Below are 16,216 nucleotides of genomic sequence, written 5' to 3'. Positions count from 1 at the left end.
TATTCTATGTTTGTTTTCATTAATTTATCTCTCTTTCTTTCTACCATTGCTTACGAATAAGGGTAGTAGATGCTTATTAATTATCACACGTGTACAATCACAATTTTAATACGATATTTTCGACATAAACCATATTAAATAAAACGTGCGATTAGTTCGGTAAAACCAATTTATCTCTTTCCTTTGTACCATCCCTTAGAAACAAGAGTGGTAAATAATATGGCGGTAAATATCATCAGCTGTGCCGAATATATTTTATTAAATTCATATTTATACTAAAATTTGATTTTCCGTTTTCTACGATTGTTTACGCGTTTGATTTAGCAGCATAGAGGAAGAGGGAAATTTATTTTCAACTATTTTCGCCGCCTATGAAAGGGTTAAGTTCAATCATCATGCACGCGTGTATCATATGTCTGCGTGGAAGATGGAGGTTTGAGCCACAACGATCGTGAATCTACGCGTACACCACTTTGCGTTATAAAAATACATGGATAAAGTGTAAGCGATACTTGAACTGGCAATCCACGACGATTGTGCCCGTAATGCGAACATTCTTTCTTTACTTCAAAATATCATAGAATTAGGATATTCGTACTCGATTTCTCCTGCATCTCTGACGAAACATCTTTCTTAATTAATTATCAAATCGATAACTCGTGTAGCTTTTCGTAATTCAAGCCTGAAGCGCCTTATTGCTATCGGATTTAAACATTGGAAGCTTCAACGAGTGGTTCGTGTTGTGTCGTTGTTAAGTTCAATTCGTGATCGTGTCTTTCGTTATACTAATTGTAAGTACCAGAATATTAATTATATACACGCCTGTATATAATTAACTATATATAAGAATAGTTGCGCAGAAGGATATGGTGTGAATATCGGAAGAATGACGAATATTGCAACGTGACAACGTTTGACAAATTTCTAATATTTGTACCATATCGCATGATACCGTGACTTGACAAATTTCCAATACTGATACCACTGAATATTAAAACAATTTTCATCATCGTATATGCATGTACTTTCCTTGATGCGCCTTGATATATTTTTACGTCGGATCTCGCCAGACGAGAAATTTTTATTTCAAATTCCATTCCATTCTGCGCTAACTTTTCCACCTTTAATTCTTTTTGTCGTGTACATGTTATACTATTTCTCCGTTATATCCATTATCTATTCAAATTCACAAATTTCCATTGCAGTGCATAATGGCAGTACCTAACCCAAACTTAATCTAACTTTTTCATCGTGAATGAAATAACGTTTCATCAAAAACCCGCGACTAGATAAATCGGCTTACTTGCGTTATCTTCCTAAAGAAATCGAATAATTTAAATATTTACTTTACGCTTCATAGTCTCACGTTACTATATCTACCTCGAAACATTCGCCCAACAATAACAACAACGTTAATCGATCGGTCGACATCCATGACGGGAAACTGATTAAGCGTTAAGTATCGTTTACGCTAGACTCGAGCTAAGTCTCACTTTATATAAATCGTCTCTTGGCCTAATTTCACAAGAACAGATATGTAATCGCTAGTAAATTTCTGACGCGCTACGTTCGTGATCTTTTTTTTAGATTTTTTAGTTTTTCTTTGCACTCGTTCGCGAAACTGATAGATTACCGTTTCCTCTACAGTTTTGTGACTCGCTTGGCTTACTCTTACCGACTAATAGTACTACTATGAATAGTACTACGTTCATACTGTTTAGGAATTTTCAGACGCTGGTCAGCGGAGAGAAGAGAGCGGATGCGCTCGTTTCGATCTCGATCATGTGACCGAATTCCGTGTTTTAAAAATGATGACAATTGAAAATAAGTGGCACTTTGTTTCTTACTTAATTTGTAAAATTATTAAAAAAATCGCGAGCACGACGGTTTACCATTTAATAAAAAAAAAAATTAAAGAACTTGGTAGAAAAGGAAAATTTATGCTTTTTTTAATTTGATTTAAATTTGTAAAGCCTAGAGAGAGAGAGAGAGAGACAGAGACAGAGAGAGAAAGAGCATTGGACATGTAATCCGGTGCTTCGGTGATAGAATGGAACCGGAAACTACCTCGTGCGACAATCGCTACTCTCGTAAATCTCTACTCTTGATAATCGATTCATCGTTAGACGAATGATCTGTTAATTGACAGACCTTGTGAGCAGTGTGGAAATAGTGAAATTGTGAAAAAATTGAAACTGTTGATTGAGAAGCTATTCCTTAAATTTAAATCTCACGAGATTCCACAGGGTGATTTCCTGGTAGATTTGATTTAGCAAGAAGGGAAAAGAAGAAGAAGAATGAAAGAAAGAAAGATATAATGTAGAGAGAATTGAAACGGGGCAATGCGCTGTCCCCTCACGCCAACCAATAACGTACACGCAGTTTGTTTTAATATCTCACGCGTGCGTTCGTTAATTAGTATTATTAAGGCTACTTCAAAGCGGTTACAAGTTACAATACGGTAGTAGTAATAATCGACAAACTTTCCACTCAATTTCGCCGTCTATCGGTCTTTATCTCTACTATGTATATATGTGTGTGTGTGTGTATATATATATATATATACACACACACACACACACACACACATACATACATATATGCATAATTCAGTTTATGTATAATCGGTGTGATGCTTCCTGTTTAGTGTCGTTAATCTTTAGTAATGGTAATAGTTAATCGTAATAGTAGTGATTAATAGTAATTAGTAGCAATATAGTAATAATAATTCACGATAATAATAAATCAATAATAATAATAGTAATAATAATCCATAGTAATAACGTTATCATTATTATCCTCACTGTTCCTCGTTAAACTGTTGTCTGTATGTAGGTTACATAATATACATTGTATGTATATTCACGCGGGTTCAATCTTTTTTCTTCCGCGGTTCCTATCTTTCTTCTCCTTCAACTTTCATCGCGTTGTTTACCCGCAAATCCTCCATCTTTTTTCGTTCTGAAATCTTACGATCTATAGAAAGATGGATCGACCACGAACGATCCAGCCAGTTTGGGAATCCCTTTATCTTCGCGCTGTGTTCTTTTTTGTTTCCGATTTCACGTTTGGCGCTCATTCGTCATCGAGATCACGAGCACGAGTTTCTTGTGGTCCGACATATTTTGCCTCGAGATCACGGTGACCATCCTTGCTCGACTGGAATCGATAGTCGTCGCGGTTATATTTGGCTTAATATTTCTTTTGTTTGTGCTTTATTTTATATTTTTGTCTCCCTTCCATTTTGCTTTATTTTATTTATTGAATTGTCTCGTTGAGAAAAAGGATCGGACGAACGTCGTGGAAGATTGGAAGGAGCGACTCGAAGAACATATTTCGAGTATCGGGAAAGGTTCAGCGAAGAAACAAAAAAGCAGGCGTTACGAAGGAAAATGTGGAAGAATAAGCTTGGTAAATGGAAGAAGTTGAGGAGCCAAATGGAAAACCGATTGTAAAATGAGCAGGATTCTGAGGGAATGAAGAAATCGAAAATCGATTATCGAGAACCAAAGGAAAAGTCTTTTAAGGCGGGAAGCGGAGAAGTAAGGTTTCGCGGCGAACAAAGAATACGGGGAGGGAGTAATTTTTCATTGAAAATGAAAAAAAGATCATCGTTCTTGTTAAATACAGAATGCCAAGTAAAATTCACTTTCGACAGAGAAATCTACCGTACTCTTCGAGCCTCCCAATCGACATAAGATGAAAAAGAAAAACTACTGAAGTCGAAGTAAAAAATTGAACGATGAATAATTATAAATTAGAATATCTGCAGAGTTTAGATAAATCAAATACAATGTAAACATTTAATTTAATAAGGCGGCTTTATCCGATGCAAGTATAAACGTGGTATAATTTATGTTTGTTTTTCATGTTTAACAAAAATGAAACGATATATCAATGTGGTAGTGATAAATAACTTCTTTTTTAAGATTATTGTATTATTTTATGTGTGTATGTATTTATACATACATATGTACGTACATACATACCTACATATACCTGTATATAAAAACATTTCCAATATTTTCAGGTTATTTTTTATAGATTTAGGTTCATTCTTTGCTCTAGATTTATCAACAGGTTTAGATCTATATTTTCGGTAGATTCGATCGATATGTTTTTGAATATCGTTTATTTCGAAAATAAAAGTCTTCTATGCGATATAGCTTGTTTAATCCCCAAATGAAACCTATAACGGTTAGTTGATTAAATAATAAATATTCTATAAATACAAAAATTATATTTAATTGTGAATCGTGAATCTAAATAGTGAATTAACTTAGTTTGATCAGTTAAGAAGTTGAAAAATTATTCCACGATACTAAAAAATGTTCAAAACGAGTACATAATACGAATAAGATATCGAAGTACACGTTCAAAATCTCGAAGAATGAGTTTCATTGGTTTAACTCGAGTTTGAGCGGACGCCTGACTGAAGAAATCCAACGCTCATAATGGCGACGGGACGCAACCGCGAACGGGAAGTCAAGGAAACAGAGTGATGGAATGGAAAGTTTTGGAATAAATCGAATGGAAGGATCAGTAGCGAAGATGTTGGAGGCGAGCAACAGCGTAAGAGGAAGAACATCCGAAGCCGAATTTACACCTTTCCTCTAAAGTGAAATAATGTAAATTCGGTTTGATCGATGGAAATTCACCGGTAAGACCGAGTTTCTTCTTTGTTGCTACTAAAATTTAACTTTGTCTCCTCAGAGGATGAAATAAATGTAAGAACGCTTAAAATTAGTACTTTCTGTCTTATAAGGAGTATCTTAGCAACCTGCTTTGTCGTCAATTTTTATTCGAGTATACCGATAGTTGAGAATTTATGGAACAGTATATAGGGTAACTACAAGTTCGGTATGATGCTCCTCTTCTAAGAGTGTAGATGCAATGGTAATGAATATTCGATTCGTTTCGCAAGGACATAATAATTGCGTCAACAGAATTATTATATAAAATAATTTACTAGGCAACATATACGCCGGCGATTATAATAATTACGATGCTAAATATTTGAAAACTTAGAATATACGTTTAATTTATATAAAAATATGCATTTAGATTGGGAATATGTCGGAAATGTTTCGGCCGGGGAGAAGAGTACCCGCGTAAGAGTTCCTAGGAGAAGAAAGAAAATTGAATTTTTTCGCAATTAGCCTTATTTGTAGAACAAAATAAAAGTATTTTAAATGGCTAATATAATAAATTTAAGCTGAATAATATCGTTCGCGAATGGTTCTAGAAAACAAAGACTGAAAAATTGAAAGGAAGAGAATCATGTTCCTACTTATATTTGAATTACTTTCAACCACAAGGAATGTGGTTGTTTATATTTTGTTGTTATCTGTACATGAATTTGTTCGAACCGAGTATTATACTAGTAAAACCATGTTCATTAGCAAATACAGTTCTCCGATAGATATTTCTTTCAACAATGAAAAGATAAATTGCTCCGGGAGAAAAGAAGAGAAAATGGACGAGAATGAAAGTCATGAAAGATTTTCCATTCGTTTAACGATATTATCCTAAATGGTTATCATTGTTCCAATCTCGTGACTAAAATCAATTCATAGAAGAAGAAGAACAAGAAGGAGAAATAAGTCGTTGCTATTAAGAAGCAGAAAATATTTTGCATTCGCGAGGGGTGATTATAGGAAATTATCCAACGTGCAGAATCAAAATCAGCGTTGAAAGTCAAAGTCGAAACAAGAAACGGCGATAAGAAAAACCGATTAGGGTAGGAACGCGATAGGGTTTGGGCCGATCGATCGGCGACGACTATCGATTGGTCAGCGTCCAGTCAGCAAGAGGGCCAGGACAATAATCGACGATAATCGGTTAGCGCGGTGATTCTCGCGTTACAGGGATCCCGTTGCTTCCATTCGCGGTCTCTTGGTCGCCGGAAACGACGTATTAGCCACGAAGCATCAGAAAGGCTGCCATCGTGATCGCAAGCATCGTCAAGCAGCTGCTAGATACGAACGATGGAGCTGAGTTGCAACCGTCTTCCTGACAACAGTACGTCCTCGTGCTCCAGGCCTCTGAAACAGTACGATTTATTCTTTATTTCATTTCCAAGAATTATTACGCGATCGAGCTTCATAATAATTAGTATCGAGGAATTAGTTTGTTTTGTCCGATGATCGAATCTTGCAATATTGGACACCACACGGATTTTAGATTCAAAATTTTAGACTATATTTTTTTGAGAATTTCAGACGAAATTATTTCAACGCTTGCTACAAGAATTAGGCTAAATTTCCTTTGTTCTAATACGAATAAGAACGTTCCAGAATATGAAAAGCTATCATTTGAGGGGGAGGGGTGAACAATGATATTATTAATATATTTATTGTCAGCACAATATAATTTATATCATTAACCATGATATTAACCAATATAAAATCAGTTGTTGGACTAGTCCAATTAAATATAGTTCGTTGTTAAATAAAGTCACTGCTTTTATTATTGTTCGAATAATCCTCCCCCTTTGAATGAAATTCGAAAAAGCAGAAACACGAACCATCGTAAAAGGCGCGTACAGTAACGGAAGAAATAGAAGAAGCGGTTTCGTGAATGAAAGCGTTCACGCATCGTCAGAAAATAAGGCAATTTCTTCTAATATGAAAGAACCTTTCTCCCCCTTTCCGCCATTGAAAAGTAAGGCAAATGTTAAAAGTAGGCCGGAGGGACGAGAAAAGTTATTGAAACAAAAGAGGGGTAAAAGACCTCGTTAAGAAGGAAGGTTCATCGACGAAAGGATTTCCGTTTAACGTTTACTCCAATCGAATCGTGGAGAAAAGCTCAACGAATATCAATTTATAGAGGAAAGAAAGGAAAAGAAAAGAAAAAAGAAAAAGGGCGGGAGATAGACGGAAATAAAAGATAGGAAGAGGAAAAAGAAAAGCGTATTGAAAGTCTGAAATGGCGTTTTTCTGTCTATTCGAGGAATTCCTTGTTTTCCGTTCTGAGTATGGGAGAACTGTTTCTGGCAGCCGTTTCGCCAGCACAGCTGGTAAACAAGAATATAAATCGACGGCGACATTTAGTGTAGTAAAAGTGGCGTAAAAATTTGTCAAAATTCTTCCGTGAAAGGTAGATGAATGAGAAGGATGAAGAGGGGTCGCGGCATTATACGAGAGGCTATTCGGAAAAGTTGTTTCGCAACTAAACCCCTGCCAACTTGCAAATAAAAACTAAGATAAAAGTCGAAAATACACGTACAGGATAAAACAGATTGTAGCGAAAGAGGTGAAACTAAACTATGTATTTGAAGCAACCAGACAGCAAAGTTGTCACAGAGGTAGGCCAGAGGATCTGGTGAAACAGAATTTCCGAGAGGGTTGAGTGCATCGACGCGAACGCTCCGTTTTAACATTTTGACTATTTTAACGCACTGGCCGATTACAAGTTTACAAAAGTGCAGGCCGGATTTTCAATTTGAAAGCATCTCATCTACACTCGATCGCGTTACTCGAATTTTTTCTAACGACTTGCTTCTCTTTTTCTCTCGTTCGTTCAAGATTTCCAAAGCTCCTCAACTTTTTCCTGGCAGACATTCGACACTCTATTTTATTGGGATATTGACGGGTGAAGGTCACTTACCCCATCGATAGCCGATTCCATGCTTTTCGAGACCATTGCTCCAGTTGTCTGACTCTTAATTCTTATTCCTTTCCATTGCTTTTTTTCAATGATGCGATCGATCGATTTGAATTCTGATTAAGACTCGTTTGAAGTTCGTTTATCGATTACTTATGTGTCCACGTTAGAACATTTTCTTTTATTCTATGCGACATCATTGTTGCGATAAATGATAATCTCTCAAGATTGAAAATTATTAGAGCTTCGATATGATACGATACAATGATTCGGGTTTAAAATGTTGAAAGTACGTCGCGTCGTTGCTATATCGTGGAATAATAATAATAATAATGATAACAGAGAATGAAAATGTTGCGACGCGTTCGCGAACCCCCAGGGAGTCATTTTCGTTGCTGGAAAGCTTTTTAACGATAGTGTTACGTCGCGTAACACTTTTCCTAGACCAGGCAACACACCGCGGGCAAGATGGCAACCAGATGTCTTCGGATATTCACTGCGTACCCTCAATAGTCTCAAGTACCTCCCATAAATCTCAGGAATTTCCTAGTCGAGGTCTTTCGAACCGAACAAACGTCTGTTTCCGAAGCATTTCTAAAGACCTTTGTCTACTACGGCTTGACAAGGGAAAGTTAGTTTTTCTCATGTATGATGCAACTTTCCTCCCACTAACCACTTTCTCTCGAGGGCGGCTAAGACCCTTCCTAGTCCACCAACCTTCGTTTAACCAATTAACAACGAAGCCTATTTCCCTCACTCTCTTAGCCAAAATCGTTACCAACAAATCCGATGGTCCCGTGCGCTAGACACACCCATCCTTAGCTTTCCTCCGCCACAGCATCGTCTCCGAACAGTACTGATTTTACATCCTTCGAACAGTCAACATCCTTTGACCGGGTATACACACCCATAGATCAGTCACTCACTCATCTCGTACATACGCACTAGCGTAACTGTCTTCTTTAGAAGTTGTTAGAATAAACAGTGATATATAACTTACTATGCTGTGTTACATTCATTTAACCACCTCTGTTATCTTAACAGAAACAGGAGAACGACTATTTCGCTGCGTCGATTAACCGAATCGTAGCGAGAATTTACGCCTCTCGCTGACGCGTTTTCCTAGCGACCGCGTCTCTCCGCGAACGGTCGTAACATTTGGTCCTTCGAGCCGGATTCAGTGACAAGTGAAAAGTGTGGACACGTAACCGGTCGAATCATTCGATCCTCAAAGCCGTATCACGCGTCAAGTGAAAAGTGCATACCAGTGACACCCACTATCATACAGTGCCACGTGAATCCAACATAACCAGCAGCGGAAGCGTTACCACCCCAGCGAGGTCAGTAACGTTAAGGGCCGCCACCCTTGAAGAGGCATAATTCGGTGGTTGAAACGCAACCACGCAACTTCCTGCCGCAACTGGACAATCGTCAACAGAAGTAAGTTATAACCACTTCATTCTCAATTATATAACAAATAATGGCAACCGGAAACGAACTTGCCGCCTTGCGTCGACGCCGGGGCCAATATACCGGCCACTTTACACGCTTATCAAAAAAACTGGACGTAATCGAACAAGCCGGCTGTCCGCAAGAGGCCGAGTTGATCCAAATCAAAAATCGTCTGGAAATCTATGAGACGGAACTCCGCGTCATTCAAAACGAGATTGTAAGCATAGATGAGGAAGAGACCGAGCGCGGCCTTGAAATAGCAGACGAGTACAAAAAATTAGTACTCCGAGTAAACAATCATTTAACCATCTCTGTTATCTTAACCGAAACAGGGGAACGACTAATTCGCGGCGTCGATTAACCGAATCGTAGCGAAAATTTACGCCTCTCGCTGACGCGTTTTCCTCGCGACCGCGTCTCTCCGCGAACGGTCGTAACAGATAAATTCTTGACGGAAAGGCCACTAAATCGATTAATCTATCTATTTCTCGTATACGTTTGTTGATTCAGCCTCGTCTACACTGTCGACTGTCTGCATATTGTAGTATCGTGGAAATTAAGATATAAATTTTTTCCCGATTATTTACAATTTATTAATAATGAATTGAATATACAGGTATTAATTGAACAGAAAACGATGTTTGTTTAACTGAAACTAAATGCGATACTCGTATCTATCTCAAATAACTTCACAGTTATTTGGTAACTCTCGTCACGACGAATCTCTCTCTCTCTCTCTCTCTCGACTCGATTAGTTCTCTCAATTCTACTCTTCCATGTCTCGATCAACTCTAACTCTCGCCACACACTCACTTTTCGACTAGCACACTCTGACCTCTCGGTCATCCCTCCTTGAACCCGAAACTGTCCTTCTGTTCTAGCGTTGTTCATTGGTTTTTTCATATCTCCGCAAGACTTTAGTCACATAGGCGTTCTTAAATGTAGACAAACCACAGAAGGACGACGTACACGGTTTTTTCTATTTTCAACCGACTTCTAATCAAACTCTTTTACGATATTACAATATATCGTCCGCCGACAGTCGACAAAAGACGTATCGCGACTGTCTGCAGACAACGTGATTTGTCCACTAGAAATGTGCCGGATAGCCAGATATATCTCGGTGTCAATGAGTTAAAGATATGTTGGTCTCTTTCTAAAATGCGAAGAAAAGTAATTAAACGTTCTTAAATCTTGACTTTTAAACGATAAATAAATGCATGCATCCACAAAAAAAAAGGAAAGAAAAAGAAAAATGAAGTCGACTTTTGTTCGATTTCCCAACGATTCTTTACGATATATCTTTACGATAAGAGAAATTACGTGAATTTGTAGCAATTTTGATAAGCAGCGGGATTTTCAAATTTTCTACTTTCGTCTCTCCTTGCCTCGATAACGAATGACAACGCACAAATCACATAATGGATGTAAGTAGAATGGAAAGATTGGTAACACGAATGTTAGAATTGGTTGGACTAAAGAAATTGATTAACACAGTTGGGAAACTCGGTAAACGGATATAAATGAAAAAAATGTAATGTTATTATCACAAACGTAAAATTTTTAGTGCGACGTTAAATTTATGGACTTTTCATTTATTTACCCTGTAAGATGCTATACGTCCTGTTCATTCTAATCTAAGATTTCAAAGGAGATAATAATTCTTGAATAACGAGCATATAATCCTTAGGAATATAGACTAACATGCAGTACGTACGTATGAGTTAAAGATTGATGATTCTAGTGTTAAAGTTAAAGCTAAGACTTTTCTTCTTACGATTGGATCGCAGTAATAGATCGCGATAAACTAGTAACGGGGATGCAACTCACCCTTCTCTGTGCACACTGGCACGCAGTCTCGAACAGTTGAGCCCTCGCTGACATATTTCTGAAAGAAATAGGACAAATTACTCGATTAATTACTTTTATACAGTTCAAGCTTTGTTGCGAAGCAATGTTTTTTCTTTTTTTTTTTTTTTTTAGAAAATAGATAAGAATGATGATAATAGTTACTCATTGTCGGTTGAAAACGATAGAGAAGTCGATAGCGATTGACGGTATAAAAATTGTTTATGGCACTGTACTAGATGATCGTATTGTAAAAGTTTTAAAAGCGTAAAGGATTAAAATAATTTGTCTAGTCATATTTCGATTAACAAAATCGATAAAAACGGATCGAGCCTTTTGCACAGCGCTGTATGTATATGTATATGTGTATGTGTATGTAATCGTATATTGGAAAAATAATCAAGAGACATCTAAACGACTGATCAACACGAGAGATGTGTGTTAGAGCGATCATAAATCATGCTATGAAATTTCTATCTTGCTTTCACGTGGAAAGTGTTGATAAAGAATATGTTGATTATTCGGTATCGTGGTTGGGCAAATTGTTAGGTTAGGAACAATTTTTCCCGATATGTGTATGTCGGAGAAGAGTCAGGAACAGGATTGTGGGCGTTTGATAGGCCTCCCTTGGAGTTGGCCATCGTTGTGTGATAACGAAGATACGGCCTGATACTACGAGTATGGACACTACCGATTCGACAATCAACAACGGTGGTTGGGCACTTGCGATGTTAGTGACGTTGGTCTTAGGTTCGATGACGAATCCACGGTCAACGGGATGAAAGGTATACTTGCTTTAACTCAAACTGATCGTCAGGCGCTGCTCCCTTCGTCGGTGGGATCTCAAGAAAGAATGAATTTTCGTCCCAATGATGCCACAGAGGAAAACTATGATGGGGTGTGTCTAAGGACACGAGATCATCGGATTCGTCGAGGTTAACCCTCGTTCTGAAAGTAAGGGAGATTGACGTCGCTGTCAATTGGCCAGTTTGGGGCAAAGACCGTCTGTCCGTTTGGAAAATCTTAATTGCCGGAAAAACCCAGGTTTTATAGCGGGTTCTCGGGCTAACTGGACTTGTGCTGTGTACGTGCCTCAACATCGGGTATTCATTGTCCGAAGGAACCGTTGGAATGTTTTTGGAATATTTTACTGTCAAGTACCTCTATTGGTATTTCTTTTAATGAGGGTCATACTATAATTCCACACCTTTGTTAGGCGAAGCGCCCGCCCCGTTGACTACAGCTACGTTCGGCGACTGATGGTCGCCTTGAGCCCAAGTTTATTATCACAAATCGCAAACAAGTACAATTGGGCAGGATGACGGCAAATTGTTTAATTACGACTGTAAACTTTAATTACAATTTTACGGATTTTCCCGAAGTTCCAGAGGGACGGCTCCGGTGTCCTTGGCTAGATCTTATGATTTAGTTGACTAAAGTCCTTCAAACAAACAGTCTTTGTCCCAGCTACGGGAAAATAGGAGAGACCTATTTTTCAACGAACGGCGTCTCCCACTAGCCACTTTCCTTCGAGGGCGGCTGGCATCTTTTTCTAACCACCGATATGGAGATTGACCAATTAGCAGCAACGTCAAATTCCCTCACCTTCTGAACGAAGGCTATCCTCGACGAATCCGATGATCTCGGGTCCTCAGACACACCCCATATAGTTTTCCTCTGTGGCATCATCGGGACGGGAAATTCATTCTCTCTCGCGATCTCATCGACAAAAAGAGTAACCCCTTACGACCAGTGAATATTACGCGTCCGACTTAGATTTTGTGAGCACGTTCATCTATCATCCCATCGACCGCGGATTCGTTATTGAACCTAAGATCATTGTCATTAGTTTCTCGAGTATCTAATTACCACGGTTACTTGTCCAGTTCTATGATAATCGTATTTGCATTAGTCGAAGTCTTCTCTATTGCATAGCGACACGTGTAATCCAAACGAAGATTCGTTTCACGCCCCTAACCCTGATTCTAATGTAAACCCGACATATATATTTGTTAAGTTGTCATGGTAGTTGGAGTTTTGCGAGGTCCGTTTTCTAAACTCAAGTATGTACATCTCTTTTCACAGATCAGTGTCCGTTTCATTCCATTAAATTCATCGTCTTTGCTTAAAAGATATCGAATACGCTCCATGCAATTACCCGCTGTTCTCGTAGAATTATTACTGTAACGAGTACACGACGCGCGATGAAAAACGAGGAACGAAGATCAATATTTGACGTTAAATATCGTTTAACATCACGACAGGACGTGTCGGTAAAATCAATCGAGTTTACACGTTCATGCGACTCGCGACGATGTCCGTGACTCGCAATGATACAAAACAAATACCTACTTTATTTTTTGATTAAGTGACCGATTCTCGTTGACTCCGTTTTAGGAATCTTATTCCGCTCGAGCCGAGCTGTAATTTCCTTGGTTCTCTTCTTCTATGTGAAATTATAATACGGTGCGCGGATTAGCCTTACTATTTCCAAACTTTACTACACGGATCGTCTTTTACGTTATTTCAGAATCGAGAAACAATTAATCGATATTTAAGTGCTCGGTTGATTTATTCACTGTCTCTTCTTATCACTGTCTACGATAAAACCAAAATTCAGACCAACGGTACATATCCGAAACTATAAAAATGTCGATATCCAGATAGATGTACAGAAGTAGACATTCAGAAATTCCGATATACGAAAAAGCGATTTGCCGAGGAAAGTAGACGTAGATGTTTGACGAATTCGCGCTAAGGCTTCACGCCGGTACAAGAGGGGCAGAAGAGAGAAAAGAAGAGTTTAATTTTTACGGGAAGAGGATAGAAACTTTCAACTCGGTTGTGTTCGTATGATTAAAATTTCAACAAATTTGTGTTTTACTAGTGGCTAAATTACAACACGCTGCTCGTGTCCGTACGGATACAAATTTCGCTCGATATATTAATGGCGTACAAGTTAATGGAATTGGTACGTGTACATGAAACTTGTCATTAACTGAAGATAAAATCGTTACAGTTACCGACGTTATACGATTAAAAATGATGATTGATCATGTATTAGCAACTATAACTTAATAAGTTACGATTAGTAGCAATCTTAACTTCCGCCCTACATTTTCTACAGTTCTCACAGTTAAAATAAAATTTATCAATATACGTATGTGCTACTAAAAACCGCGAATGGAAAATCCCAATGTGGGGCTTTCATACTTGCGTCATATTTTTACAACGACTGTCGTTGACATGAATAATGTATAGGTAAATAGAACGGGAGAAGCAAGAATATTACGGAATTAATCGTAAGTAAGCCCGGTAGACAATCACAGACCAGTCTGGCTCCAATATAAATTCAAATTTCACCGAATTCATTGTGCTCCTTTCCACAGAGGCGACCGATTACGAGTTAATCCTCTTCCAGTCTCTGTACTGGAAAATTCGATTTCATTTAAAAAAAATACACACGATACTAGCCCTACTTTTAAATTCAATCGTTTACGTTTTTCATCGAAAATAGTGAAAAAGACATTGCAGGAGACGAATTCTAGATACTTTAAATAATTTAAACTTTGATACGTATGTATATATACACGGGAATATTTTAGTATATTTTCCCTTTTTTATTCAAATTGTCCTAAAAACGGACGAGTCTAAGAATTAAAATAAACAGTATTCATATTTGTTATATTTATCGTTTCAACCTTGAAATTTTTCTGCTCTTAATTTTATTTGACTCTCACATTTTCCGTCTAACATGAATTTCTTAATGACGATAGACTGAAATTTTCTATCCAAAATTACAACTAAAATTACGGATACAAGCTCTTTCTTTCTTTCCTTTCGTTTCTTTTGCACGTGCGTAAGTACGTACCTATCGTGGATCGAGGCATAATCCAGGAGTACGAGCTACAAACAACCACGAATATCGACTGTCGTTTGCGCCGATAGATAACATAACACAACACTGGCAAATGCACGTAAACGTATTATCGAGTATGACTGGTTATTGTTGCGGCATTTTCCGCGTGGCATTCGATACCCCAGATTATTATAGATTCTCTCTTACCGGACAATGAAATACATGGACGCATGTATTAGGCACGAAATATACCTGCTTTTTCTTCTTTGAAGATGTTTATTCGACCATTCGCGGAGAGACGCGATCGCGAAGAGAGACGTCAACGGGAGTCGTAAACTCCCGTTACGATTAGATAATCGACGCCACGAACTGATCGATCCCCTGATTTCTGTTACGATAAAAGGGGTGGTTCAATTGAGTTTACACTGAATTAACAGGTATAAATTAGTGTTTATTCCAACAACTTTGTAAAGAAGATAATTACACTGATGCGTATGTATAAGTTAAGTAAGTGATTGATTTAAGGATAGAAACCCGATGATGACATGTTGACTATTCTAACGATGAAGAATAAGTAAAGTAAAATAACGATGCTGTGTCGGAGGAAAGCTAGTGACGGGTGCCACGGCGATACCGGAATTATTATCAAAGCCAGCATTAAGCATTACGAGCTTCCATCGTTCCAGAATGACTACCTCCAAGATATAAACGTAGCGATAGAAGATTGCCATGGTACAATCACCACTTCAGCAGTATACTGTCCTCTTAGACACTCCATTTCTAAACAAGACTTATTTCTAAACAAGATAATTTCCATCATGCACTGGGTAATCGATTCATAGCTGGAGGAGACTATAACGCCAAACATATCCAATGGGGCAGCAGACATACCAAAGTAAGGGGCAAAAATTTCTTGAATAGCATAAACACCAACAGACTCAACTACCTCACCACATATGAACCCACTTACTGGCCCACTGACACTAACAAAATATCTGACTTACTTGACTCCTTCATAACTAAAAATATCTCGCCAAGATATGTCCAAATCAATTCCTCGGCGGATCTCTCTTCTGACCATTCCCCCGTTATAGCAACAGTCGGTCAACAATTATCGAGAATCCACCTAATGGCTTTATCCAACTCTCCAACTGGCAGCTCTTTAGAGAAGTCTTTAATCACTCAACTTCAGCCTCAATTTCACTAAAAACAAATGAAGATATCGAAACAGCCACGGAATACTTAAACACGGGCATAACAAACGCTGTCCGCTCCTCCACACCTACTAAGATTTCTATCAGCAAACATGAATATCCCCATGACATATGAAAACAAATCGCAGAAAAACGTAGACTTAGAAGAATATGGCAGAGTCATAGAACACCTGACGACAAAAGCAAACTAAATAATGCAACTAGGAATTTAACCAAAATCATTAAAAACTATAAAAAT

At 38.0% G+C, this 16,216-nt stretch overlaps 1 protein-coding gene across 1 annotated transcript in view; it reads right to left on the bottom strand.

Moving 5' to 3' along the window:
* Nucleotides 1–5,762: 5,762 nt before the first annotated feature.
* Nucleotides 5,763–16,216, bottom strand: part of LOC117240149 (U-scoloptoxin(05)-Sm1a) — a 73,335-nt gene continuing 62,881 nt past the window's right edge. The window contains exons 3-4 of the mRNA XM_033506040.1: nt 10,888–10,945; nt 5,763–6,044 (exon numbers count right to left, since the gene is read on the bottom strand). Coding sequence (XP_033361931.1) covers nt 5,917–6,044; nt 10,888–10,945 — 186 coding nt within the window. The 3' untranslated portion in view covers nt 5,763–5,916. The remainder of the gene's footprint in view (nt 6,045–10,887; nt 10,946–16,216) is intronic.

This window comes from Bombus vosnesenskii, unplaced genomic scaffold (assembly GCF_011952255.1).
Source record: "Bombus vosnesenskii isolate JDL3184/JDL3185 unplaced genomic scaffold, Bvos_JDL3184-5_v1.1 scf7180000014579, whole genome shotgun sequence".
NCBI classification, from domain to species: Eukaryota; Metazoa; Arthropoda; class Insecta; order Hymenoptera; family Apidae; genus Bombus; species Bombus vosnesenskii.
The sequence above is the reverse complement of the archived record's forward strand: the minus strand, read 5'-3'. Positions and strand labels throughout refer to the sequence as shown.